The sequence below is a fragment of the Oncorhynchus keta genome, chromosome 14, assembly GCF_023373465.1.
Source record: "Oncorhynchus keta strain PuntledgeMale-10-30-2019 chromosome 14, Oket_V2, whole genome shotgun sequence".
Lineage (NCBI taxonomy): Eukaryota > Metazoa > Chordata > Actinopteri > Salmoniformes > Salmonidae > Oncorhynchus > Oncorhynchus keta.
Genome location: NC_068434.1, coordinates 26,136,165 through 26,163,760, shown reverse-complemented (window position 1 = coordinate 26,163,760; position 27,596 = coordinate 26,136,165). Strand labels below are relative to the sequence as shown.

Here is a 27,596-nt window from a genome sequence, read left to right as displayed (position 1 = left end):
ATGTTTCCCATGCCAATAAAGCCCTTGAATTGAATTGAATTGAATTGAGAACAAAGGCTGAACCTGGTCTTAACTTCCAATGCCCAACCCCCCTCCACGCCACTCCGCCAACCACCAGGATGCCCGGCATCAGAACATTCCAGGCATTCCCGTGATTGGCAGATAGCAGGTTGATTGACAGGTCGGACCCCGCGAACACCGGGTACTGGTCAGTACAACACAACCACCTCCTAGCCTAACACGCTGTCTGTGCGGGTCGCTACAATATTATAGTCCAGTTGGAGGCGGTAACGCAACATATTGGATGCCAGCCGCCGTTAAACTCCGAAGAAGAAGAAGAAGGTGACGACTAATGAAGATCATGTTGCATTGGTAAGATATTATGCCCGCTTTAAAAAAAAACTGGGAACGAGGTCAACTCATGACTTAAGTGACCGTTCAAATAGTTTTTTCCCAGGTTTTTTTTAGTTCCCGGTTGTTTTGAACCCACAGAAGTCGAAGATTTCTGAGTTCCCAGTTTCCAGTAGTTTTTAACGCGGCATTTTAAAAAACAAGTTTAGACATGGCATAAAAAACACGAGCTCAAGGATCGAGCAGGGCGAGAGGCGAGACTTTCAATTTGAGTTTTCAGCAGCGGTTAAGTAAGTACAAGCTAGCATCTTTAGCTAACTAGCTGTCAAGCCACTAGATAACCTAAACTGACATTGTTGTTAGCTAGATGTTACTTGCATAGATTGTCCAGTATTCTTCAGAACCTTCAGTCTATATGCAGAACCCTTAGCTGGCTAGTAGTAGTAGTAGTCTGTTTGACATCATATACTTAACTCTTAGAACACAGGTGAATATTTCAACCCTGTAAGAGGATAATCATTTATGCTATTGCCTTCATATAGCAAACTCTCCTGTCCTCCACAGTCAAGATGCCAGTCATTTGTAGCAGCTGTGCTGAGAAGAGTGCAGTGCTGAAACGTCCAAAGCCGGCCCATTCCTTGTGCAAAGAGTCCCTCTTCTGGGCCTTTGGGGAGGAGGTGCATCAGACAATAATATCAGCGCAGCTCTTCAAAGATGGAGAGACTGTGGGCATTGGTGCCTCTGGCGGGAAGGATTCCACTGTGCTGGCCACCTCAGTAAACAATGGACCTGATCGGACAGCTCAGAGCTTCTGCTCTTTTCTGTCCATAAAAAAACAAATGGATTGGTGGAAGAGGCACACCTCATGAAGGTCCTAAATGAGCGCTATAACTATGGCCTGAAACGAATGCTGCTCTTAGTGGACGAGGGCATGACAGGTAACCATGATGACTCCTTGGAGACTGAAGAGAAGCAGCAGTAGTATGAACTACCTCTGAAGATTGTGTCCTATGAGGAGCTGTATGGCTGGACCATGGATGCCATAGTGAAGCAGATCGGACTGAAGAACAATTGCTCTTTCTGTGGAGTGTTCCCGAAGACAGGCTCTGGACAGGGGAGCCATGATGCTGAAGGTTGATAAGATATGTGCAGGTAATATATAAGACACATTTATTTCAGATGTGTAGCCTAGTTTAAACGGTCCTTAAACAGTCCTGTGGCTACTTCTACAGCCAGGCGCTGTGTAAGTCCTGTGTTCTGCTGGAGGGCCTGAACTGTGACCTGCCTAGACTAGGATAATAATAATATAATAATAATATATGCCATTTAGCTGACGCTTTTATCCAAAGCGACTTACAGTCATGTGTGCATACATTCTACGTATGGGTGGTCCCGGGAATCGAACCCACTACCCTGGCGTTACAAGCGCCATGCTCTACCAACTGAGCTACAGAAGGACCACTAGGAATCGGCAAGCACCACCGCCTCCACAGGAAGATCCTCTCACAGCAGCCTCTGACCCAGGCATAGGAGAGGAAACTCAAGGCTGTGGACTTCTGAGAGGCGTATAGGCAGAACGTCTCAGCATCACCTCCACTGTCTGTGAAGTTACACCTTGAAATGAGTAACCGAAGATGCCTCAACCAGATGTGGAGTTGTTTTTAAGTTTTAGCTTGGAATTGAAGTGAGACGTTACGTTGCCTCTAACAAAAGAGTAGCCAGCATTTCCCCTTTTCAGCCACTGAACAATGGGGAAGTGGTAATGATTAAAAAGGTCCTCCTTGCAGTTGATGGAATCTAAATTCAATTCACATTTGGCTGTATGGTCAGTTAATTATGAAACCTCTGACAGCTGATGATTGAAATACAAGTACTTTGTGTGGTATCTGTATAATAAAGCTATTCTACATTTGCATGGCCTCTTCTGATTTTAGTATGAACGATTCCTCAAGAGAATTCTTACACATACTTTCACATTAGGATTACTGATAGGTGAGAATTGAATGATTAGAATATTCTGCCCTGAAACATATAATTGTATGGAATTGATTAGCATGTATAAAATCATAATCAAGAAATGTGTTGTCCTAGTCAGAATTAGGGTAAAACAATATGTCTTTATGGTATTTTAAACAGACTGTCTGAGCTTGGTGCCGACCTGACTAGAGATTTGGGAGAGAACGGGTAGGACAAGGACAAGGTCACTATCTCTGTCGGCTGGGTAGTGAGACAGACAGTGTGTGCGTCTTTGTGTGTATGTGTGTGTGCGTATGGCTGTGTGAATGTGTGGGCTTGAGAAGTCAGTATAAAATTAATTGTTTTGTAATTCTTGACTTTAGAACGTTCCCGTGAATATTTTCTTTTTTACTATTTAGCTGGGCCTCCGTCTGTTTCATTCGACCACGATCTTACAAATTCTGGTTTGCAGACTGAGAGTAATATAATTAAATTGGGCGATGTACCTGGAGAACATAATTCTCTTATCAATTACATTTTTCACAAATTTGAAAAATGCCCAAGCTGAAACTTTTTTACTTATGAAAATCATTTTCGTTTATTGAGGTGGAATCGCTGTTACACTGTTTTCATATAACAATGTGAATTGTAGGCAGCCTGTCCACTGAGGTTTAAGTACGGGCCTGTCTGATATACAGTAGTATGGTACTTTGTATAAATTTAGTTCACTCGCTAGAGGCCGCCCTTTATCAAAGTTATTTAAACAACCCGGGGTCTCTTCATGTCGGCGTATATAGATGCGCGTGCTCGTCGCTGTGCGGTCATGTATTGTACTTCCCAACCAACTTCAGCACAGTGAGTAAACTAATTCAGATTTTGAGAGGAAATCACGGACATCGAATTTTTTTTAAACTGGTGAAGCCAATTCTGGAAGTATGGACGATTTAGGTAAGTTCAAACCATGTCATTTTCTAATCTTAGCCTTTTTCTATTTAGTATAGCGGTAAGTACGGGTGGAGAGAAAACAATGTATTTCGAGGCGCCGGAGATTTCAAGGTCTTGGGATAATCGACGGCCTGGGATTTTTATAAATATCTGAAGCCAACAGGGAGAGTTGGTTTAAAGTTTAAACTACGTACAAAAGCTTCGAATTAAACAGTTGATCTTTTCATGTCGGATTTCCCGCATTCGAACTGAATAATAAGTAATCTCGTCAGTTTAATTTCTTTTTTTTTTTACTAAGAATTTATGCAAACATTTTAGCAAAAGTTCGTTTGATGGTGTCAACATTGTTTGTATAAAAACGAGATTCCACCCATATTGATTGACTTTACCATCGTAGGCGTAAGAGTTATGGGCGTATTTTTAATTTTTTTTTTTTTTTTTTTTTTTACTACAACTCGGTCTCATTGCAGTTGGTACAGATGCTTGAAGTTGGCCAAAGTAACACGGAGCAAGTTTGTAACGTTATAGCCTTTTATGTTCAAACGTTCCAAATGGCGACACAATCTCAATATAAGAAAAACATGTGAAATGTCATAAATAGTGTATGTCTGCCGCTTGAATTTTAGTCAAGCCCATTGTCACTTATTGTATGGCAAATATGGTTGTGCCTTCTCCACAGGCACCCTGCTCAAATTAGATTGACTAACTTTTAATGGCAACATTTCATGGCATATGAGTGAAACTAAATATTTACTTATTATATAGTGGTTGGATCCCTACTTGTATTTGGTTGTCTCTAACTTTATTTCTAGTGGTAGTTCTGTGCTGATAGCAGGCTTAGTGTCTTCTGTTTTATATATGGGTCTCATGTCCAAGGCTGGGTCTCATGTCCAACCCCTGTCCAAGGCTACCCAGCTAACCATTCTAGGGAGATCATTTTTGTAAGGTTCCTCTGTGTCCAGTTTTCCGTTAATTAAATGCATTTTATTTATGTAGGCAAAAACCTTCTGAGCACCTTCTTCAGCATATTTTGGTGTTAGGTGAAAATTCCCTTAATGTCAAACAGAACTTCTCTAGAATGTGGTTCCAGTGTTCTCATTGATGTAGTTTCCTGATGGTTAGGGGAATATTACACCAAACATACATGGCCATGTTCTCAGAATACAAGATAATAATGTACTAGACACGTTTGATAGGAATGTTGCAAGAACATTCCTGTGTATCAGTCGCCTGAAGTTCCCGTTGACCTGGAATACATTTAAATGAACAGGTAGGTGTGCCTTGTTAAATGTTAATTTGTGGAATTTATTTAGCTCTTAATGCGTTTGAGCCAATCAGTTGTGTTGTGACAAGGTAGGGGTGGTATACAGAAGATGGCCCTATTTGGTAAAAGACCAGATCAATATTATGGCAATAACAGCTCAAATAGGGAAAGAGAAATGACAGTCCATCATTCCTTTAAGACATGAAGGTCAGTCAAGAACTTTGAACGTTTCTTCAAATGCAGTAGCAAGAAGAACAATATAAATTAACATGTACACTGTAATCATGTATGTCAAATATGTAAGTCGGAAACACTGTTAAAAGCATTGTGCATGTGTCCCCCAAACTTTACCAACAAAAATAGAGCTGTGAATGGATCAGTGGTTCACCAATCAGATCCTTGATGGGCTTGGCCAAGCTCTCATCAAGGCAAAGGGTGGCTTTTTTGAAGAAACTCAAATCTGAAATATATTTTGATTTGTTTAAGACTTTTTTGGTTACTACATTATTCTATATATGTTATTTCATAGTTTTGATCTCTTCGCTATTCTACAGTGTAGAAAATAGTCCAAATAAAGAAAAAAAACATGAATGAGTAGGTGTGTCAACTTTTGACTGGTACTGTATATATATTTTTAATTGTTTTAATTTCTTTTTTGTATTATCAATCATTTTTAATAATCTCCTGATTTCATCGCTTTGGGTTGTGTTGGAAAGGGAAGGGTTAAAACTGGATAGGTTTTTCTCTTCAATCTGGATTTTCTTTTGGTGGTGTCTGGGTAGAAAAGTCTAGCTAGCTCAGCCAGCCATTGGCTAGGCCTTCAGAAGCTGGACAGAAGGCCTATGCAGCTATTAGTGCAGAATTTTGGAGTGACAGTGGAATGAACCAATCACATTTTGATTTGCAATGGGCAGCCATAAAAAAAATTGAAAGGAAAAAAAGTGAGGTGTCTAGGCCAGAGTTTCTAAACCCAGAGGTGCAACATAGCCAGACTTCCGGGAACCTTTGCGAAACAGACCAAGCAGACGACGCCAGGGGTTTGAGAAGTGAAATTCTTCCTTAGTTTTCTCTAAATCTAAAGGCACAACCTAGATTTGAGCCAATATTGGGTTTGCAGTTGACATACGACGCCTCCTGCTGGCCATGTTGGAAGACCATTGCATTAATTATTCCGACAACAGCCGAGTTGCATCCCCAAACTGCATGATAACAGTGCCTAAAACGAATAGATTCATCACCCTGGTGATTTTATGTGGATTGTTTAGCTGCTCTAACAAGGCAGGAAAGACAACGGGGAAAAAAACATGTTTACAATCATGAATCATGAAACACCATTGATGGCAGCAATGAGATGACTCAAGAACTGTCAGAAAAGTAAAAACTTTTTGCCCATCAAGACCTGAACCCAATATTTGCTAGCTAGATGGCATGTGTCGAGTGAGTCAAGTTTTGTGGAAGCATTTTTTTTCGCCATAAAAAGGCACATTTTATAACAAATAACTACATGCCTCTATTATTAGCATTTACAGACTAACATAAGACTAGTATTCCTAATGTTTAGAGTAGATTGGATAGTGATAATTTAGACTATTAATACGTGCATAGTGGCACAGGCTTATAGGCTATATCAGATGTTTCTTTACTTGTATTGGGAAAAATATGGCATTTGAAGCAGCTGTACTACACTTTGACTGGAGACATTAGCCAAATCTTTTATAATACGATGGTAGCCTAGGCCTACTCTACTGACAACAATCAATAAAAAAAACACCTTGTCTTGAATGCAACCATGTAATCTAGAATATGATGTTATTTTGAAAAAAGTTGGATCCTTTCCAGCCATGACCATGAAAAGGAAAGACTCAAATTGTACTATATGATGTCCATATAGCCTGGAGGACATTATCCCAAAAATGTGTGGTTACTATATTCATTTGATAATAACCAACTTCTATTTTGTTTGTTTTTTCACATTGTTTGTACCTCGTTTTGTACATGTCTCTTATGACTGAAAAGAGCTGCTGGACATTAGAACAGCTATTACTCACCTTGAACTGGACAAAAATTATTTAATGAGTCCGATGCAAAGGATATACTGCTTTGTCAAGACAGGGCCCAAATCCCCATCATCAACGTGAAGAAAAAGGGGGGGAAGGGCAGAATACCTTGTAAGAATTTGCCGACGAGTAGGTAAACGACCACTACCCTCCGTATTATTGGCCAACCTGCAATCATTGGAAAACAAACTGGACAATCTACAATTTAAGACAATCCTACCAACTGGACATTAAAAACTGTAATATCTTGTGTTTCACCTAGACATGGCTGAATGACGACACAGATTATATAGAGCTGGCTTCTCCATGAATTGACAGGGCAGCTACGTCTGATAATACGAGGGGCGGGGGTGTGTGTCTATTTGTCAATAACTGCTGGTGCGCAATGTCTAATATTAAAGTCTTGAGGTATTGCTCGCCTGAGGTAGAATACCTCATGATATGCTGTAGACCACACCATCTACTAAGATGGTTCCCATTTATATTATTCGTAGCTGTCTAAACACCACAACAAATCGATGATGGCACTAAGATTGCACTCAACGAGCTGTATAAAGCCATATGCAAACCAGAAAATGCTTATTTCTAGTTTCTTGGTGTCCAGATATCCAACGAACTATGATGGTCCAAACACACCAAGACAGGTGTGAAGAGGGCATGACAACACCTTTTCCCCCTCGGGAGACTAAAAATATTTGGCATGGGTCCCCAGATCCTCAAATTTCTACAGCTGCACCATCGAGAGCATCTGGTTGCATCACGGCCTGGTATGCCAATTGCTCGACATCAGACCATAAGGCACTACAGAGGGTAGTGCATACGGACCAGTACATCACTGGGGCCAAGCTTCCTGACATCCAGGACCTATATAATAGGTGGTGTCAGAGGAAGGCCCAAAACTTTGTCTGACTCCAATCACCCAAGTCATAGACAGTTCTCTCTGCTACTGCACGGCAAGCAGTACTAGAGCTCCAAGTCTAGGACCAAAAAGGCTCATTAACAGCTTCTACCCCCAAGACTGCTGAACAATTGATCAAATTACATTTTTTTAAACTTTTTTTGTGTATTTAGTAAATATTTTCTAAACTTTATCTATTGAACTGCATTGTTTACACCTGTTGTATTCGGGGCATGTAACAATTTGATTTGATGATTTGTTGAACTTTATTCATAAGAGGAGATAAAATGTATGGACATTACAGCATAGGACAAAGGTCTCAATGGGAGAGGACGCTGTGTTGATTATTGGTTGTTCCAGCCCAATATATTTCATCTTTGACTTAAACACCAAAATGAGTAAAACAAAACAATTAAGGTTGGTATAGGTGACCTAAAGAAGTGCTATTCTAACATCAGGTATGCTTTTCATTTGTTTATGTACTACAGTAGGTTCACTAGCTGATCTCTGTCAAGACACCCATGTCGACTGGATTCCCACTGTGAAGATGATCTGGAAAAGGACAAAGTAGAAACTGCAGCAGCAGTCCTTTTCCATCTTGTCCTTTTCCAGATATGAAAGGAGGCATCCTTCAGTAATACAAGATGCAGTGCATTCGGAAAGTATTCAGACCACTTGACTTTTTACACATTTTGTTGTGTTAAACTTTATTTGAAAATGTATTAAATTGTCCCCCCCCCCCTATCAATCTACACACAATACCCCATAATAACAAAGCAAAAACGGGTTTAGACATTTTTGCAAATTTATGTAAAAAATGAAATCTTAGTACTTTGTTGAAGCAGCAATTACAGCCTCAACTCTTTCATTTGACCTTTATTTAACTAGGCAAGTCAGATTCTTATTTTCTATGACTGCCTAGGAACAGTGGGTTAACTGCCTTGTTCAGGGGCAGAACGACAGATTTTTACCTTGTCAGCTCGGGATTTGATCTTGCAACCTTTTGGTTACTAGTCCAACGGTCTAACCACTAGGCTACCTGCTGCCCCAATCTTCTTGGGTATGACACTTCAAGCTTGACACACCTGTATTTGGAGTTTTTCCCCATTCTTCTCTGAAGATCCTCTCAAGCTCTGTCATGTTGGATGGGGAGTGTCGCTGCACAGCTATTTTCGGGTCTCTCCAGAGATGTTTGATCTGGTTCAAGTCCGGGCTCTGGCTGGGCCACTCAAGGACATTTAGAGACTTGACCCGAAGCCACTCCTGCTTTGTGTTGGCTGTTTGCTTACGGTCATTCTCCTGTTGGAAGGTGAACCTTCACCCCAGTCTGAGGTCCTGAGCACTCTGGAACAGGTTTTCATCAAGGATCTCTCTGTACTTTGTTCCATTCATCTTTCCCTGGATGCTAACTTGTCTTCCAGTCCCTGCCGCTGAAAAACTTCCTCACAGCATAATGCTGCCACCACCATGCTTCACCATAGGGATAGTGCCAGGTTTCTTCCAGTTGTGACGGTTGGCATTCAAGCCAAAGAGTTCAATCTTGGTTTCATCAGACCAGAGAGTCTTGTTTCTCATGGTCTGCCAAAAGGCCCCCAAAGGAGTCTCAAACTTGTATCGGGCTGTCATGTGCCTTTTACTGAGGAGTGGCCATCAGTTTCTTGATCACTTCCCTGACCAAGGCCCTTCTCCCCTGATTGCTCAGTTTGGTTGTGTGGCCAGCTCTAGGAAGAGTCTTGGTGGTTCCAAACTTATTCCATTTAAGATCGAATAAGGCCACTGTGTTCTTGGGGACTTTAATGCGGCAGAGGTTTTTTTTGTACCCTTCCCCAGATCTGTGCCTCGACACAATCCTGTCTCGGAGCGCAACAGACCATTATTCAACCTCATGGCTTGGTTTTTTGCTCTGACATACACTGTCAACTGTGGGACCTAATATAAACAGGTGTGTGCCTTTCCAAAACATGTCCAATCAATTGAATTTACCACAAATGGACTCCAAGTATCAATGGATAACAGGATGTACCTGAGCTCAATTTCGAGTCTCATAGTAAAGGTTTTGAATACTTATGTAAATGTATTTAAGTTCTAAACTGTTTTTGTTTTGTCATTATGGGGTATTGTGTGTAGATTGAGGATTAAAAAAAAATGTAATCGATTTTAGAATAAGGCTGTAACGTAACAATGTAGAGAAGGTCTGAATACTTAGTGAATGCACTGTACGCTGTGGACCATCTGTATGATTCTGTTGTGACATTTGAGTAAAGAGCACCTTCACCTTGTCGTCGTGTCAAAGGTGCCCCCTTAAGCAACAGTACCAGTCAAAAGTTTGGACACCTACTCATTCAAGGGTTTTTCTTTTTTTTACTATTTTCTACATCGTAGAATAATAGTGAATACATGAAACTATGAAATAACACATGGAATCATGTAGTAACCAAAAAAGTGTTATATTTTGATTTGTTTATTTGAGATTCTTCAAAGTAGCCACCCTTTTGCCTTTGACAGCTTTGCACGCTTTTGGCATTCTTTCCACCAGCTTCATGAGGTAGCCACCTGGAGTGCATTTCAATTAACAGGTGTGCCTTGTTAATTTGTGGAATTTCTTTCCTTTATGCGTTTGAGCCAATCAGTTGTGTTGTGACAAGATAGGGATGGTATACAGAAGATGGCCCTATTTGGTAAAATACCAAGTCCCTATTATGGCAAGAACAGCTCAAATAAGCAAAGTGAAACAACTGTCCATTACTTTAAGACATGAAGATCAGTCAATCCAGAACATTTCAAGACCTTTTGAACGTTTCTTCAAGTGCAGTCACAGTCACCAAGTGCTATGATGAAACTGGCTCTCATGAGGACCGCCACAGGAAAGGAAGACCCAGCGTAACCTCTGCTGCAGAGGATAAGTTAATTAATTACCAGCCTCAAATTGCAGCCCCCAAAAAATGCTTCAGAGTTCAACAGACATCTCAACATAAACTGTTCAGAGGAGACTGTGAGAATCAGACCTTCATTGTCAAATTGCTGCAAAGAAACGACTAGTAAATAACACCTATAGGAAGAAGACTTGCTTGGGCCAAGAAACACGAGCAATGGACATTAGACCGGTGGAAATCTGTCCTTTGGTCTGATGACTCCAAATTTTGAGATGTTTGGTCCCAACTACCATGTCTTTATGAGATGCGGAGTCGGTGAACGGATGATCTCTGCATGTGGGGTTCCCGCCAAGAACTATGGAGGTGTGGCGGTGCTTTGCTTGTGACACTGTCAGTGTTTTTATATAGAATTCAAGGCACACTTAACTAGCATGGCTACCACAGCATTCTGCAGCAATACACCAACCCAATCTGGTTTGTGCTTTGTGGGACTATCATTTGTTTTTCAACAGGACAATGACCCAACACACCTCCAGTTGTAGGGCTATTTGACTGTTCCTAGGCCTTCATTGAAAACAAGACTTAACTGACCTGCCTATGTAAATAAATGTCAAATAAAATGTGTGGGTGTACTGATTTGTACATGTATGATACTAGTTCGTCTTGAATAATAGTTAACAAGTTTCAACACTTAACTTCAAAGAAGTTACTCCATAGTGCGTGATCACACAGTTGTATGATCAGATTGGGTTGGTGTATCGCTGCAGAATGCTGTGGTGGCATTGCTGCCACCCCCGTGCTTCACGGTAGGGATGGTGTTCTTCGGCTTGCAAGCCTCCCCCTTTTTCCTCCAAACATAACAATGGTCATTATGGCCAAACAGATATATATTTGTTTTATTAGACCAGAGGACATTTCTCCAAAAAGTACGATATTTGTCCCCATGTGTAGTTGCAAACTGTAGTCTGGCTTTTGGAGCAGTGTCTTCTTTGCTGAGCGGCCTTTCAGGTTATGTCGACATAGGACTCGTTTTACTGTGGATATGGATACTTTTGTACCTGTTTCCTCCAGGTCCTTTGCTGCTGTTCTGGGATTAATTTGCATTTTTCGCACCAAAGTATGTTCATCTCTAGGAGACAGAAAGCGTCTCCTTCCTAAGAGGTATGATGGCTGTGTGGTTCCATGGTGTTTATACTTGCGTACTATTGTTTGTACAGATGAACGTGGTACCTTCAGGTGTTTGGAAATTGCTCCCAAGGATGAACCAGACTTGTGGAGGTCTACAAATTTATTTCTGAGGTCTTGGCTGATTTTCTTTTGATTTTCCCATGATGTCAAGCAAAGAGGCACTGAGTTTGAAGGTAGGCCTTGAAATACATCCACAGGTACACCTCCAATTGACTCAAATTATGTCAATTATACTATCAGAAGCTTCTAAAGCCATGACATCATTTTCTGGCATTTTCCAAGCTGTTTGAAGGCACGGTCAACTTAGTGTATGTAAACTTCTGACCCACTGGAATTGTGATATAGTGAAACAATCTGTCTAAACAATTGTTGGAAAAATTACTTGTCATGCACAAAGTAGATGTCCTAAACAACTTGCCCAACTATAGTTTGTTAAGACATTTTTGGAGTGGTTGAAAAACGAGTTTTAAATGACTCCAACCTAAGTGTATGTAAACTTCAGACTTCAACTGTATGTACATGCTCCCGCACATTGGCTAGCCAGGCTATCTGCATTGTCCCACCACCCACCAACCCCTCTTTACGCTACTGCTACACTCTGTTCATCATATATGCATAGTCTCTTTAACCATACCTACATGTACATACTACCTCAACCAGCCTGACTAACCATGTCTGTATGTAGCCTTGCTACTGTATATAGCCTGTCTTTTAACTGTTTTATTTCTGTACTTAACTATTGTTCACCTAATTCCTTTTTTGCACTATTGGTTTGAGCCTGTAAGTAAGCATTTCACTGTAAGGTCTGTTGTATTCAGCACAAGTGACAAACTTTGATTTGATCTACTTGGTGAGCTGACTTCTGTTCCAGCTAGCTATAGCACACTTGATCATTGTTCAATACAGTGAATCAGGTGTGTTAGTGCTGGGGAACATAAACCTGCACACCCAGCCGTGTTGGCCTGCTCCAGTTGTAATAGGTTCATTGTGTGACTTTTAAACTTTATTTTAGTTAACATTTTTGCTAACCTTGTTACACATACAATCCATGGTATACGAGGATGTACCATTGGGACCTCTTCAACTGCAGACCGGGTATCACAGCTCTCTGTATCTGAGGACAGAATTGTCTGTGCTGGCCTTGTGCTGCAGCCCGAAAGCACGGCTGCTTTTTGATTTATCAAAAAGCATTGGGTCTCCTGCACTAGAGTCTGCAATGGTTCGACTACACAATATAATGTCGGGTGCATTAAGTGATGCTCTGTTTCTGTTCCTTTTCTAAATTTGATCTGATGTATTGTCATTTGTTTCCACGACCAAAGCCTAGGTCAGATAATCACGGTTTGCGGTCAGTTAATCTGACTTCTCTGATTTGATTCCCTTATTTCAACAATTTTAGGGCTTTTTGTATAGTTGTCTAATGTTTGTGGGCCATATAACCCTGTTTTTAATATTACTCCTATCTAGTTGTTTCACAAGTGCCTACAGAGAAAGAGTTAGGGTTTGCTTCTGGACAGGTCCTAACTATACTGGCCTTTTAAGCAAGCACATGTCCCAAGGATATCCCAGTGGTTATGGCGTTCATCATAAGTGCTGGTGGCCTGGGTTTGAGATCCACAAGGGGAGTCACACTACCTTCACATTTGTTACGAATCCCTTTTGGCCCGACAGTCTAGGGGGGATGGTAATGAGACCCGTAACATAACTCATGCAAATTATTATTGTGACAAAGTAAAAGTGAACGAAATAACCACGACAACAGAAATCTACCGTCAAACTCCAGGTTTATTTATAAACACACGGTAATGGGGGGAGCAGGGAAAGGGGCTGAGCTGGACCCAAGGAAAGAAATAAGTATTCAAAAACACCCCTAAGCTAGACTAGCCTACTTTAACAACAGCTAACTAACTAACCAAAAATACACTGGGTGGTCCGCCCAGTTCTAACTAGTGTATTTAACAAAGTTCACCTACGGGTAGTGTATGCCCATGGGCGATTTGTCTTGGTTTGCCCATTTTCCCACCAGCAACAAACAAACACCATAACCAAAAACAATACTCACAGGTGATGAAAGTGCTATGAGGTGCTTAAACAAAAGAGCGGTTAAGACACAAAGCGAGAGTGAAACACAGAGACCTACAAACATGGCATTTACAGAGAGATTGAGCTCTAGAACAAACAAATGATGGGGTTTTTAAACCATGGGGAAGGAACTGTGATAGGTTAGGAAATAGGAGGAGGTGTGTCTTCTGATTGATGATTGATTGTTGACTGATTGGGGAGTGATTTTCACCTGTGAGGGGAGAAGGAGAGAGAAGAAACACACACAGGATACACACACACACAGGATAACTGTATCCGTAACACATTCTTATCAAATATGTTCATGTCAAATAATGACAACACCCCTATCTTACACTTTATATACAAATGTGTGTTGACACACCTTTAAAATGAGTGGATTTGGCTATTTCAGCCACACCTGTTGCTAACAGGTGTATACAATCAAGCACACTGCCATGCAATCTCCATAGATCAACATTGGCAGTAGAATGGCCTTAATGACTCAGTGACTTCTTCAACGTGGCACGGTCATAGGTGGCCACCTTTTGCAACAAGTCAGTTTGTAAAATGTCTGTCCTGCTAGAGTTGCCCTGGTCAACTGTAAGTGGTGTGTTGTGAAGTGGAAGTGTCTAGGAGTAACAATGGCTCAGCTGCGAAGTGGTAGGGCACACAAGCTTGGTGGAAGAGGAATAATGGTCTGGGGCTGTATTCATGGTTTGGGCTAGGCCCCTTAGTGCCAGTGAAGGGAAATCTTTAACACATTGACCTTCTAGACATTCTGTGCTTCCAACTTTGTGGCAACAGTTTGGGGAAGGCCCTTTCCTGTTTCAACATGACAATGCCCAGGTGCACAAAGTGAGGTCCATACAGAAATTATTTGACTAGATTGGCGTAGAAGAACTTGACTGGCCTGCACAGAGCCCTGACCTCAACCCCATCAAACTCCTTTGGGATGAATTAGAACGCCGACTGCGAGCCAGGCCTATTCGCCCAACATTGGTGCTCGACCTCACTAACGCTCTTGTGGCTGAATGGAAGCAAGTCCCCAGAACAATGTTCCAACATCTAGTGTAAAGCCTTCCCAGAAGAGTGGAGGCTGTTAAAAGCAGCAAAGGGGGACCACTCCATATTAATGCCCATGATTTTGTAATGAGATGTTTGACAAGCAGGTGTCTACATACACTACATGACCAAAAATATCTATTTAAAATCAGTTTCTCGTTGAAAGCTGGGAATCTGTAGGATTACACCTTGAGCACAAATTGACCAACTTTCCACTACCTCATAAATTATCAGTATTTATTCATTCTATTTTGCTGCGCAACTTCCATCTTCTTGACATTTTAATGTGGAAAAATGACAAAATAGTTTATCATACTGATTCAGGAGTAAGATTAAAACGGGGTCAAATGCCCCAACAACATTAGACCACTAAACCGAAAGCTCTTAAATAATAATTTAAAGCAAATCAATGATGAGAAGAGTCATATTGGGGCGGCAGCGTAGCCTAGTGGTTAGAGCGTTGGACTAGTAACCAGAAGGTTGCGAGTTCAAACCCCCGAGCTGACAAGGTACAAATCTGTCGTTCTGCCCCTGAACAGGCAGTTAACCCACTGTTCCCAGGCCGTCATTGAAAATAAGAATGTGTTCTTAACTGACTTGCCTGGTTAAATAAAGGTAAAAAAATAAAAAGATAAATAAAAAAAAAAAATATCAGCTGATACCTGACACAGACATGGTGGTGTAGCAGGAAGATTACCGTATATTAAACCAAGAGGTTGTGAGTTCAACTCCCGAGTGAGGATATGCTGAATAATATTTAATGTATAAATGAACATGCACAATTAAATCATGTGCGGCAAATATGGAAGCTGAGAACACTGTTAAAAGCACTGTGTGTGTCCCTAATCTTGCCAACAGACAGAGAGAGCTCTGTGAGTGGATCAGTGGTTTACTAATCAGGGCCTTGATTGGCTGGGCAACAGTAACAAGATGAGTTTCCACTTAAACTATTAAGATTCTAGACAAGTTATTTTCTGATAACATGGCAACTATGTTCTGTGTATGTTGGGTGGGATGTTGATGGAATATTCTCCTAACCATCAGAACTGGAGACATTAATATTATTTCAACGCTCCCATGAAACATGTCTAGAACTGTTAATATCTTAAGTTCTGAGAACAAGGTAACAACGTTCTATTTAACATTTATGGTGATGGTCTCTTGGAAACATTCCTAGGACATCACGGGAACATTCCTATGATAACGTTAGTTAATGACCTATTGAGACTTAAGGGAACGTTCTCTAAAGTTCTGGGAATGTTTGTTAGCTGGGTAGTCATGTTTAGAGTACATACTCCGACATTAGAGTATCCTACAGACCTGCAGCAATATGGGTCTTCAAACGACTAGAGGACTTTCTCAGATACAGATATGTACTAGAGATATTTACACAAACGCCTGGAACCCGGCATACCTCAAATAGCAGAGCCTACTGTACACGAACCTGCACCGTTCATACTTGTACACATAGATCATATTCCATGGTTACATGTGTCAGTGCATTTTAGGGATCATGCTGGCTGATGGGCACTGTTGTTCTGCATGAATGACCCAAAATAGCATGTCAGTGAGATGTTTTTTTACTTGTTTAAGTGGAGGGATGAGGAGACATCTTTTGTGCTTGGCCTGATCTGAGAATACCTTCATGGCTCATTAGATGGTAAAGCTGCTCTGAGCCAGTGAAAGGACTGATTGTTAACTGAGAGGGAGCCTGCTGTCTCACTTAAGTCGGGGGAAGCCAGGCCTGAGGGAGGGGGAGAGGCTGCTGTGGAATGTCTTAACATCAAGGCCAAATACTTACTGGGTTACGGCTCACCAACTCCCACCACTGTTCCACACTGGCCCTGTAAAGAAAGGGCTCTTCACAATCCGGTACCCTCAGTCAGTCCTACTGTGTCCTAGTAAAACCCTATTCCCTGGTCTCTGCAGGGATTCCTCTGATGACGTAGAGCTACCCAATCATCCTCTCCTCTTTCTACTTGGCCCAGTGTACCAGAGATGTCCCCATTTCCTACCCTCCCAAAAAGCAGGGGGGATTCTGTTGTACCGTGTGAGCAACCCTAGGTTAGACAAGGCATGTGAACGTTCCAGAGACATGTCTCACGCAGCTCCGATCAGGTGGTAACCAGGTCCAGAACAAGGCCCAGAACCATTACTGATGTGGCTGCAGTGCAGCTGAGCTTTCTCCCAGATATGCGTCTTTACCCACATGTGACAGTCAGTGTCGGATGGCCTGTCTTACTGGCGTGTTAGTGTGGCGTGTCCCCACTCTCCTCTCTGTGTGAATTCCTCAGGAGCCTGTATGATTGACTCTCCATGCTTGGGAAACACACAGATGGACTGTCCCTGTGGGCTAAAGCAGCCTTTGTTTATGTCATGACCAGTCATTAAGCTAAGAGTGGTGCGTGGTGTGTAGGTAGGCGGCTGGTTGAGAGGACAGCATTATAGGAGAAGCAACGTTGTAGTCTGTTGAACAGTAATCACTTTTTATTTTTTTTACATGCTTTGTGAACAACCGGTGTGGACTAAAAGTGAAATGCTTACTTACAGGCCCTTAACAATGCAGAATGAAAGAAAGAAAGAAAGTGTCACGTTCTGACCTTGTTTCTTTTGTTATGTCTTTGTTTTAGTATGGTCAGGGCGTGAGTTGGGTGGGTCTGTTAGTTTTTCTATGATTTGCTATTTCTGTGTTTGGCCTGGTATGGTTCTCAATCAGAGGCAGCTGTCAATCGTTGTCCCTGATTGAGAACCATATTTAGGGAGCCTTTTTTCTATTGTGTTTCATGGGTGATTGTTTTCTGTTGTCTTCACCAGCCAGAACTGTTTTCAGTCGTTTCTCTTTGTTATTTCCGTGTTCATTTGAATAAATATGGACACATACCACGCTGCACCTTGGTCCTCACCTTCTTCCACCAACAACGGCCGTTACAGAAAGATAAATAATAGAAAAGTAAAACGCTTAATAATAGATGCACAATGAGTAACAATAACCTGGCTATATACAAGGGATACCAGTACTGAGTCGATGTGCAGGGGTATGAGGTGATTGAGGTACATATGTACATATAACTAGGATTAAAGTGACGGAGGATAAAAAGTAGCATCAGCATATGTGATGAGTCATAATTAGTCCAAAAAGGGTCCCGGCAGATAACCAAATGGCTACATGGACTAACGATTTAGCTTTTGGGTAGAAGTTGTTCGGGGTCCTGTATCCTCTTTTGAGATGTGGACTGTATTCATTGATTACCTTGTAGAAACATTGCCATATTCCCTTGTTCAAGAGAGGAATGGTGTGGTCCTTAGGCTTGGGCGATACCTCAGTATACAGTTAAAAATGTTTATTTCGAAATACTGTTTAAAATATATATTTTTTGGGAGGGCGCTGCAGGGGTGCCACGGGGGTGCTATGCCACTGCTTTTAAGTTAAGTATAACTATAAGAAATCTAAGATGTGTCAAATTATATCTAGCTCAGGGCTCCAGCTATGCATTTGGTTTCCTAGCTAAGTGGCTAGATATCAAGCTTCTTGGTTACAACCGAGACATTCAATCCTCTCCTGGATCAACATCCCTGGTGCCTAAATTGTTTTGTGCATCCCCCAAAAAACATTATTTATAGCGCCCCTTGTGTGCACATTTGGTAATACCATATACCCCGGTATGGTACAGAAATGGAATGAAATTCTAGATACCGCCCAACACTAGTGGTCCTAAATGTTTACGATATTTTCCAACCACACTCTGTAAGTTAGACAACATAGCTGTCCTTACAACTTTAGCAGTTGGTGAGTTTCTGTATTTCAGTAAGTCAGCAGTGGGCCAGTGTTACCAGACTAGTCATCACCCCCAGGGACCTGTAGGGTTTCTCCCTGTATGCCTACCACTACTGTATGTTTGTGGGCATGCCTTCTGAACTAATGTGAGGGTCCTGTCTGTAAATCAGTCCAGTCCAGCTCTTTCTGTGCTCCTTCCACACCCATCCTGTTCTGAGTCTGGGGGAGGGGGATCTGCATGACTGATCTCATTGCTTAGGCAATGAACCCTGCCTCACATCCTGAGGAAACATAAGAGAAAACAATGAGCAGAATCTGCGTTCAGGGCCAGGAAATGAATGCTCTGTCACTGCTGTTATGGACAATTTTGACCAATAAAAGTTAGTCAAGCCCTCTTTCCTACCATGTCTTTTGCCTTTATTTCCTCAACTGTTTCCCTTTCTCTCACTCTGTCACTTTCCCCTCTCTCTCTGGCCTTGTTTCTTGGCTCTGAGAACAGTGCTAATTATTTTCCTGATGGGTCAGTGTAATGGAGCAGGAATCTGAGTTCCTGCTGGATTCTTCCCACATTACTCAGGCTGGGACTCCCCAGGGCATGTTCAAATAGCTCAGTGTGGAGGATTCCACAGGGCCACAGAGCCAGGAAGATGGCTGGCTGTTTTTGGAGGTTGGTTGGTTTGATTCAGTGTTGCACAAGCTGAACTTGGGGAAGAGAAACAAGACTGTCTATCCTTGAGGTTTTCACACCCCCTCCAACACACACAAACTCATGGTAGCCGCTGGCTCTCTCACTAATCTATTGGTGCAAGTTTGTTCTCAATGTCTAAGCATGACTGTGTGTCAAAATGGTCTTTTAGACTTTCCCCTGTCATCTGATTTACTGGCCTGTGGGGAAGTGCTTTTATTTTGGTCCAGCGCTCTCTTCAGGGGAGTGTCATCTTTCGGATATGGGGCTGCTTGGGGGGGTATTTTTGGTGGGGATTATTTTGAAGCCGTTGACCCCATCTTGCTTCAAGATCTTTCTGTCTTTCTCTGAGACAACACACCACTCCCTCTCTCTCACTGTGTCTGTACTCTCTTCAGTATCTTTACACTCCCTGTTCACCCTTCTCTCTCTGTGCTGTATACTCCCTCTCCCCCTTCCCTATCTGCTATTCTCCTCTGTGGTATTTCTCTCCACCCCTCTCTGGCCCCTGTCTCTCCTGATTGATATAAATATAATGTTGGGAAGGCCGGATAGTGTTACTTTCTACGTGGGGCTGTGGCCAGTTCTGCCCCCAGCTATAAACAGGTGAGTCGTGGACCCTGGTGGCCCATCACTGAATCCAATGTTTTAAAGATGTGGGAAAGATCAGCTTGCCTGTCTGCCTGTTAATCTGGGAAGCATGGCACTCTGGGCCTGCCATGGGTAATAAAAATTGACATCTCTCTTCTCCTGCAATTTAAAGTATATGGTACTTTTCTGATCTGGCCCTGTTATCAAATCAAATCAAATCAAAGTTATTTATATAGCCCTTCGTACATCAGCTGATATCTCAAAGTGCTGTACAGAAACCCAGCCTAAAACCCCAAACGGCAAACAATGCAGGTGTAAAAGCACGGTGGCTAGGAAAAACTCCCTAGAAAGGCCAAAACCTAGGAAGAAACCTAGAGAGGAACCGGGCTATGTGGGGTGGCCAGTCCTCTTCTGGCTGTGCCGGGTAGAGATTATAACAGAACATGACCAAGATGTTCAAATGTTCATAAATGACCAGCATGGTCGAATAATAATAAGGCAGAACAGTTGAAACTGGAGCAGCAGCACAGTCAGGTGGACTGGGGACAGCAAGGAGCCATCATGTCAGGTAGTCCTGGGGCACGGTCCTAGGGCTCAGGTCCTCCGAGAGAGAGAAAGAAAGAGAGAATTAGAGAGAGCATATCTATCATATCATTATCTAAATTATAGAGTAGTACATCGATTGTTTTTAAACTAAACAGCCAGGTTTTTCTTTTTTTTCCCTCATCTAGAACCTAGTCGTAGTGCAACTGATTGACTGGTGGTTTCTGTCTTGCCAAATATAACCTGTATTACAAAACACTGTATTCTGTGTTTTTATCTTAATATTTGTTAATTTCATGTAGATTACATATTACTGATATTTAGAGTCCCTGGGTAAACTAAATCATCCCTCTCTTCCATTGTTAGCCTCTACCTCATGCCTCTCCTCTGCCACCCTCTGTTTCCCTGGCTGCTTTCTCTCTCGGAGCCGGACAGTGGAATGTGTGGAATTCACCATGTACCTTCCCGCCTGTCAGATAAAGACTGCAGGGCTTTGGTACAGTTAGGAGGAGGGGGGTTATGGACAGAGGCAAGAATCTACACGTACCCACCACCCAAAGAATGCACATAGTCTGCACACAACACAAGGCTGTTGGCCTATGTTTGAACATTGACTTTATGTTAAGATGCTTTCAATGAAAAGGCAGGACAGGAATGTATTGCAAATCTATTTAGGTCATAGAAGCTGCAATAAACAAAGTCCGATGAACTGATCTCTCTGGCATGTAGCCCTGCTTAGAATCCCCAAATGGCAGAATAAATGTTTCCCATAGAACAGTTGTATAATACTTTTTTTTTTCAAAAGTAGTCAGGATTTCCTCTGAAAAATGATTGGATTTTACCCATCTCATAACATTTACCCCCACCCCTTAATGCACTAACTCCCCCCAGACCAACTCAGGCCACAGACCATTTTACAGTTCATCTGTGTCAGACTCATTGCTGCCTCCCACAGGAGGGACAATCAACACAAATGTATTCCAGTGGCATTTCCACTTTCACACTCCAGTAAAGCTGAATGTCAGTGTAGCCCTGGCCTAAAGCACTCCAGTAAAGCTGAATGTCAGTGTAGCCCTGGCCTAAAGCACTCCAGTAAAGCTGAATGTCAGTGTAGCCCTGGCCTAAAGCACTCCAATAAAGCTGAATGTCAGTGTAGCCCTGGCCTAAAGCACTCCAGTAAAGCTGAATGTCAGTGTAGCCCTGGCCTAAAGCACTCCAGTAAAGCTGAATGTCAGTGTAGCCCTGGCCTAAAGCACTCCAGTAAAGCTGAATGTCAGTGTAGCCCTGGCCTAAAGCACTCCAGTAAAGCTGAATGTCAGTGTAGCCCTGGCCTAAAGCACTCCAGTAAAGCTGAATGTCAGTGTAGCCCTGGCCTAAAGCACTCCAGTAAAGCTGAATGTCAGTGTAGCCCTGGCCTAAAGCACTCCAGTAAAGCTGAATGTCAGTGTAGCCCTGGCCTAAAGCACTCCAGTAAAGCTGAATGTCAGTGTAGCCCTGGCCTAAAGCACTCCAGTAAAGCTGAATGTCAGTGTAGCCCTGGCCTAAAGCACTCCAGTAAAGCTGAATGTCAGTGTAGCCCTGGCCTAAAGCACTCCAGTAAAGCTGAATGTCAGTGTAGCCCTGGCCTAAAGCACTCCAATAAAGCTGAATGTCAGTGTAGCCCTGGCCTAAAGCACTCCAGTAAAGCTGAATGTCAGTGTAGCCCTGGCCTAAAGCACTCCAGTAAAGCTGAATGTCAGTGTAGCCCTGGCCTAAAGCACTCCAGTAAAGCTGAATGTCAGTGTAGCCCTGGCCTAAAGCACTCCAGTAAAGCTGAATGTCAGTGTAGCCCTGGCCTAAAGCACTCCAGTAAAGCTGAATGTCAGTGTAGCCCTGGCCTAAAGCACTACAGGCAAGTGTATTGCGGCTGACCTCTAGCTATGATTTAAATATCCTCTACTCATTGTTCTTTAGTTTGTTAACAAACAATTCCTTTACAATGAAGGTGGATAGTGGGTACCAGCTTTCGCTGTACGTCATCGAGTTAGCTATACCCTTGACCGTAGTCTATCTGTTGCTTGAAACACTTAATCAGATGTGGACTAAGATCTCTGACTGATCAGTACCACAGGGGTTGGCCAGTGTCACAGATGTAGCAGCAACGGGGGGGTAGTCTAGTGGTACTAGGCAGAGAATAGACATCCCAGTCTGGCAACATACTGAAGAACTTTTCCTCGCTGCCAGGAGTAAGGTCATGAAGTTCTTCTATGTACTCAATATCATACCTGGTTAGCCATGTGCAATTTTTATTGTTTTAGTATGAACTGTTATTGGGAAACCACACCATAATGTGTAAGATATCAATTCCCAAGTGAATGACTGGATAGGGAGATGGCCAGTGATTTAAAAAATATATGTTTTATTATTTTTTTTAAATTCATGGGCTTTATTGTAAGGGTGATGACGTCAACTTTAAGTCCTTGTTCAGCATTTCAGCACCAGGTGCAGCTTATTTTGAGCAGACTTACTTGCTGAACTTACAGCTTTTAAATAGATTTAGCACCCATGTGGTTTAACTATATGACGTAAACCTAGCTACTGGTTGGGGTCTCTGTGGTTTAACTATATGACGTAAACACCTAGCTACTGGTTGGGGTCTCTGTGGTTTAACTATATGACGTAAACACCTAGCTACTGGTTGGGGTCTCTGTGGTTTAACTATATGACGTAAACACCTAGCTACTGGTTGGGGTCTCTGTGGTTTAACTATATGACGTAAACACCTAGCTACTGGTTGGGGTCTCTGTGGTTTAACTATATGACGTAAACACCTAGCTACTGGTTGGGGTCTCTGTGGTTTAACTATATGACGTAAACACCGAGCTACTGGTTGGGGTCTCTGTGGTTTAACTATATGACGTAAACACCTAGCTACTGGTTGGGGTCTCTGTGGTTTAACTATATGACGTAAACACCGAGCTACTGGTTGGGGTCTCTGTGGTTTAACTATATGACGTAAACACCGAGCTACTGGTTGGGGTCTCTGTGGTTTGACTATATGACGTAAACACAGAGCTACTGGTTGGGGTCTCTGTGGTTTAACTATATGACGTAAACACCTAGCTACTGGTTGGGGTCTCTGTGGTTTAACTATATGACGTAAACACCTAGCTACTGGTTGGGGTCTCTGTGGTTTAACTATATGACGTAAACACCTAGCTACTGGTTGGGGTCTCTGTGGTTTAACTATATGACGTAAACACCTAGCTACTGGTTGGGGTCTCTGTGGTTTAACTATATGACGTAAACACCTAGCTACTGGTTGGGGTCTCTGTGGTTTAACTATATGACGTAAACACCGAGCTACTCGTTGGGGTCTCTGTGGTTTAACTATATGACGTAAACACCTAGCTACTGGTTGGGGTCTCTGTGGTTTAACTATATGACGTAAACACCGAGCTACTGGTTGGGGTCTCTGTGGTTTAACTATATGACGTAAACACCTAGCTACTGGTTGGGGTCTCTGTGGTTTAACTATATGACGTAAACACCTAGCTACTGGTTGGGGTCTCTGTGGTTTAACTATATGACGTAAACACCTAGCTACTGGTTGGGGTCTCTGTGGTTTAACTATATGACGTAAACACCTAGCTACTGGTTGGGGTCTCTGTGGTTTAACTATATGACGTAAACACCTAGCTACTGGTTGGGGTCTCTGTGGTTTAACTATATGACGTAAACACCGAGCTACTGGTTGGGGTCTCTGTGGTTTAACTATATGACGTAAACACCTAGCTACTGGTTGGGGTCTCTGTGGTTTAACTATATGACGTAAACACCGAGCTACTGGTTGGGGTCTCTGTGGTTTAACTATATGACGTAAACACCTAGCTACTGGTTGGGGTCTCTGTGGTTTGACTATATGACGTAAACACCTAGCTACTGGTTGGGGTCTCTGTGGTTTAACTATATGACGTAAACACCTAGCTACTGGTTGGGGTCTCTGTGGTTTAACTATATGACGTAAACACCTAGCTACTGGTTGGGGTCTCTGTGGTTTAACTATATGACGTAAACACCGAGCTACTGGTTGGGGTCTCTGTGGTTTAACTATATGACGTAAACACCTAGCTACTGGTTGGGGTCTCTGTGGTTTAACTATATGACGTAAACACCGAGCTACTGGTTGGGGTCTCTGTGGTTTAACTATATGACGTAAACACCCAGCTACTGGTTGGGGTCTCTGTGGTTTAACTATATGATGTAAACACCTAGCTACTGGTTGGGGTCTCTGTGGTTTAACTATATGACGTAAACACCTAGCTACTGGTTGGGGTCTCTGTGGTTTAACTATATGACGTAAACACCTAGCTACTGGTTGGGGTCTCTGTGGTTTAACTATATGACGTAAACACCGAGCTACTGGTTGGGGTCTCTGTGGTTTGACTATATGACGTAAACACCTAGCTACTGGTTGGGGTCTCTGTGGTTTAACTATATGACGTAAACACCTAGCTACTGGTTGGGGTCTCTGTGGTTTAACTATATGACGTAAACACCTAGCTACTGGTTGGGGTCTCTGTGGTTTAACTATATGACGTAAACACCTAGCTACTGGTTGGGGTCTCTGTGGTTTGACTATATGACGTAAACACCTAGCTACTGGTTGGGGTCTCTGTGGTTTGACTATATGACGTAAACACCTAGCTACTGGTTGGGGTCTCTGTGGTTTAACTATATGACGTAAACACCTAGCTACTGGTTGGGGTCTCTGTGGTTTAACTATATGACGTAAACACCTAGCTACTGGTTGGGGTCTCTGTGGTTTAACTATATGACGTAAACACCTAGCTACTGGTTGGGGTCTCTGTGGTTTAACTATATGACGTAAACACCTAGCTACTGGTTGGGGTCTCTGTGGTTTGACTATATGACGTAAACACTTAGCTACTGGTTGGGGTCTCTGTGGTTTAACTATATGTCGTAAACACCTAGCTACTGGTTGGGGTCTCTGTGGTTTAACTATATGACGTAAACACTTAGCTACTGGTTGGGGTCTCTGTGGTTTGACTATATGACGTAAACACCTAGCTACTGGTTGGGGTCTCTGTGGTTTGAATGAACAGTGGGGGAATTACTGTGGTAGTGAATTGGTTAAACTGAAAGCTCTGTTCCCACAGAACAATTGTAACAGTCCTATTCAAATAAAGTTGTTAAGGATGAACAATAGAGATGTCGTTGACGTCTAGTTGATGGCAATTTAAAAAATCTTTCTGGGAATTATTTTTGAAAATAGAGCAAAATATTTAACTGTTTACAGAAGTAGACACACTTGATTATTATGAGCGTGAAATGTATCCCTGAGGTGAGTTGGAGGGTAAGTGGGAGGGAGGGCGGCGCACAATTGGCCCAGCGTCGTCAAGGTTTGCCCGGGTAGGCCGTCATTGTAAATAAGAATTTGTTCTTAAACTGACTTGCCAAGTTAAATAAATAAACCAAATATTGTTGGGGTTAATATCCAGTGCGTCTCTGTCCCCCTGCCTCCAAACCACACCCTCAACAGACAGGACACTAGCTAGTCCTCTGTCTATCTCTGTTCCTCTCTGGCTGCATAAGCCGTTGCACACACTTCTGGGTACTGGATCTGTCAGGTGGCATATCAGGAGCATAGTAAGGGGGCATTTTACCCAGAAAAGCTTGAATATTCTGTGAACTTTATTTCATCTTAATTTCTTGTGGGTTTTTTTTGCTTTTGTTTTTCTTCTTGCAAAGAGGATTTTGTGTGTGTGACTGAAGAGGGACTTTTGGACTGTGGTCTCTAAAACATTATTTGTCTATTTGTTGTTCACCTCATAAAGTTGTAGTAATGTTGGCATCTTACGGACTGTCCATTTAGCATATAATTTAGTTTAGCCTATTTGAATGTTCTCTTGGTTTGAAGCTGATTTATGTAAATTGGCTCACATGATTCAGAGAAACGAGTCTTATGGGGTGGCTTTTGAATTGACTTGGTTCTGTTATATGGAGTTGACGACAAGGATTTCCTTTGACACCATCCAGTATGAACAGGAACATTTGAACAGGAACATTTGAACAGGAACATTTGAACAGGAACATTTGAACAGGCTATGCTTGACTAACTGAGGATGGATGGAGTGTGTGATGTAAGGGTCTATTTTGTTCTGGTGTTCCAGGGGACACTAATGCTGTACACAGGATAGCCCTGGAGGAGATGTATATGATGTCTGTCTTTCTGAGTCTGTCTGATGTCCACACTAACACATAGCCTTTTGAAAAGAGCAACAGGTTAAGAAAGGCGTTTTTCTGTTAGGAAGACAATCGGACGGAAGGAACGATGGACAAGCAAAGACTGATAGCCAGGTACTTACTGAAAACAGCAATATATTAGAGCCTGATGGAAAGATTGATGGAGCGAGGAAGGTGGTTGTTTCAGGCGAGATGTTAACCAGACTGTAGCGGGTTTAGAAATGACACTGGGGCTTTGTCTGTGTCGAGCTGTGATTATGACGGGGCCTAAACTTGGCTCCTGGTGGAGGGGGTCTTGGGGCCTTTTTGGAGTGAGAGGCTGACCGGTACACATGGGCATTGTTAGTTTACAGACACCCGCCACTCAGTAGACTCCAGCTGGAGAGGCCCAGATGCTGGGCGCTTTGAATTATTTTCAGTCTAATGGAGGCAAAATAACTAAATCTGTCACATTCACATTGATGCTAAGCATAGAAGTCGTGTTGCATCTTGGTCTTCTATGAATGATTTGCTCCAGAAAGAGGGGAAACAAATGTCCACCCTCAATCTTAAAAAAAAAAAACCTTTTGTATTGATGTACTGATACACAAACCAAGGCTGCCTCTGTATTTCTGCCTGTAATGTTTGACTGAGTGTATGCTGTGTAACAATGGAGGTATCCCTCTCCTTCTCAGACGCTTTGTTGGCGGACCTGGAATCCACGACGTCCCACATCTCCAAGCATCCTGTGTTCCTGTCTGAGGAGACACCCTACTCCTTCCCCACTGGAGGGAACTCCTACCAGGATGTGTCAGTCCCTCCCCCGGTGCCACCCCCTCCCTCGGCTGAGGCTCTGAATGGCTCTGTGATAGACTCCCTGGACTCCCACCACTCCTCCCAACAGGTCAGTCATACTGTACCTCAGAACCACGACTCAGACTCGCACATCTCATTCATTAAATGGCTTTTCACGACTAAACTTAGTGAATGTCTTCCTCTGCAGTCCTTGGGTTCAGCTCCGAAGAGCTTATGGTCCAGGGACAGTAGCAGCCCGCCCCTGTCCCACATTGATGAGGACCAAGTGTACAGGTAGGCAGGAGGGCCATAGGAACAGATCTT

The 27,596-nt window shown here is 42.6% G+C and overlaps 1 protein-coding gene and 1 long non-coding RNA gene across 2 annotated transcripts; both read left to right on the top strand.

The window, feature by feature from the left end:
• The first annotated feature begins 378 nt into the window (after nt 1-378).
• On the top strand, nt 379-2,264 carry LOC118393130 (uncharacterized). The gene is made up of 2 exons (XR_004827497.1): nt 379-641; nt 916-2,264. It is a non-coding gene; the product is annotated as an uncharacterized LOC118393130 (long non-coding RNA).
• Nucleotides 2,265-3,104: 840 nt separating this feature from the next.
• On the top strand, nt 3,105-27,570 carry LOC118393129 (paxillin-like). The gene is made up of 3 exons (XM_052461408.1): nt 3,105-3,255; nt 27,173-27,381; nt 27,481-27,570. The coding sequence occupies exons 1-3, from the start codon at nt 3,243-3,245 to the stop codon at nt 27,568-27,570; spliced, it is 312 nt and encodes a 103-aa protein (XP_052317368.1). The 5' UTR covers nt 3,105-3,242.
• Nucleotides 27,571-27,596: the final 26 nt, after the last annotated feature.

What these genes read in the sequence shown, in the direction of transcription:
- LOC118393129 (XM_052461408.1), top strand. An exon ending in CCCACCACTCCTCCCAACAG is followed by an intron (nt 27,382 to 27,480) that starts GTCAGTCATACT and finishes CTTCCTCTGCAG; the next exon opens with TCCTTGGGTTCAGCTCCGAA.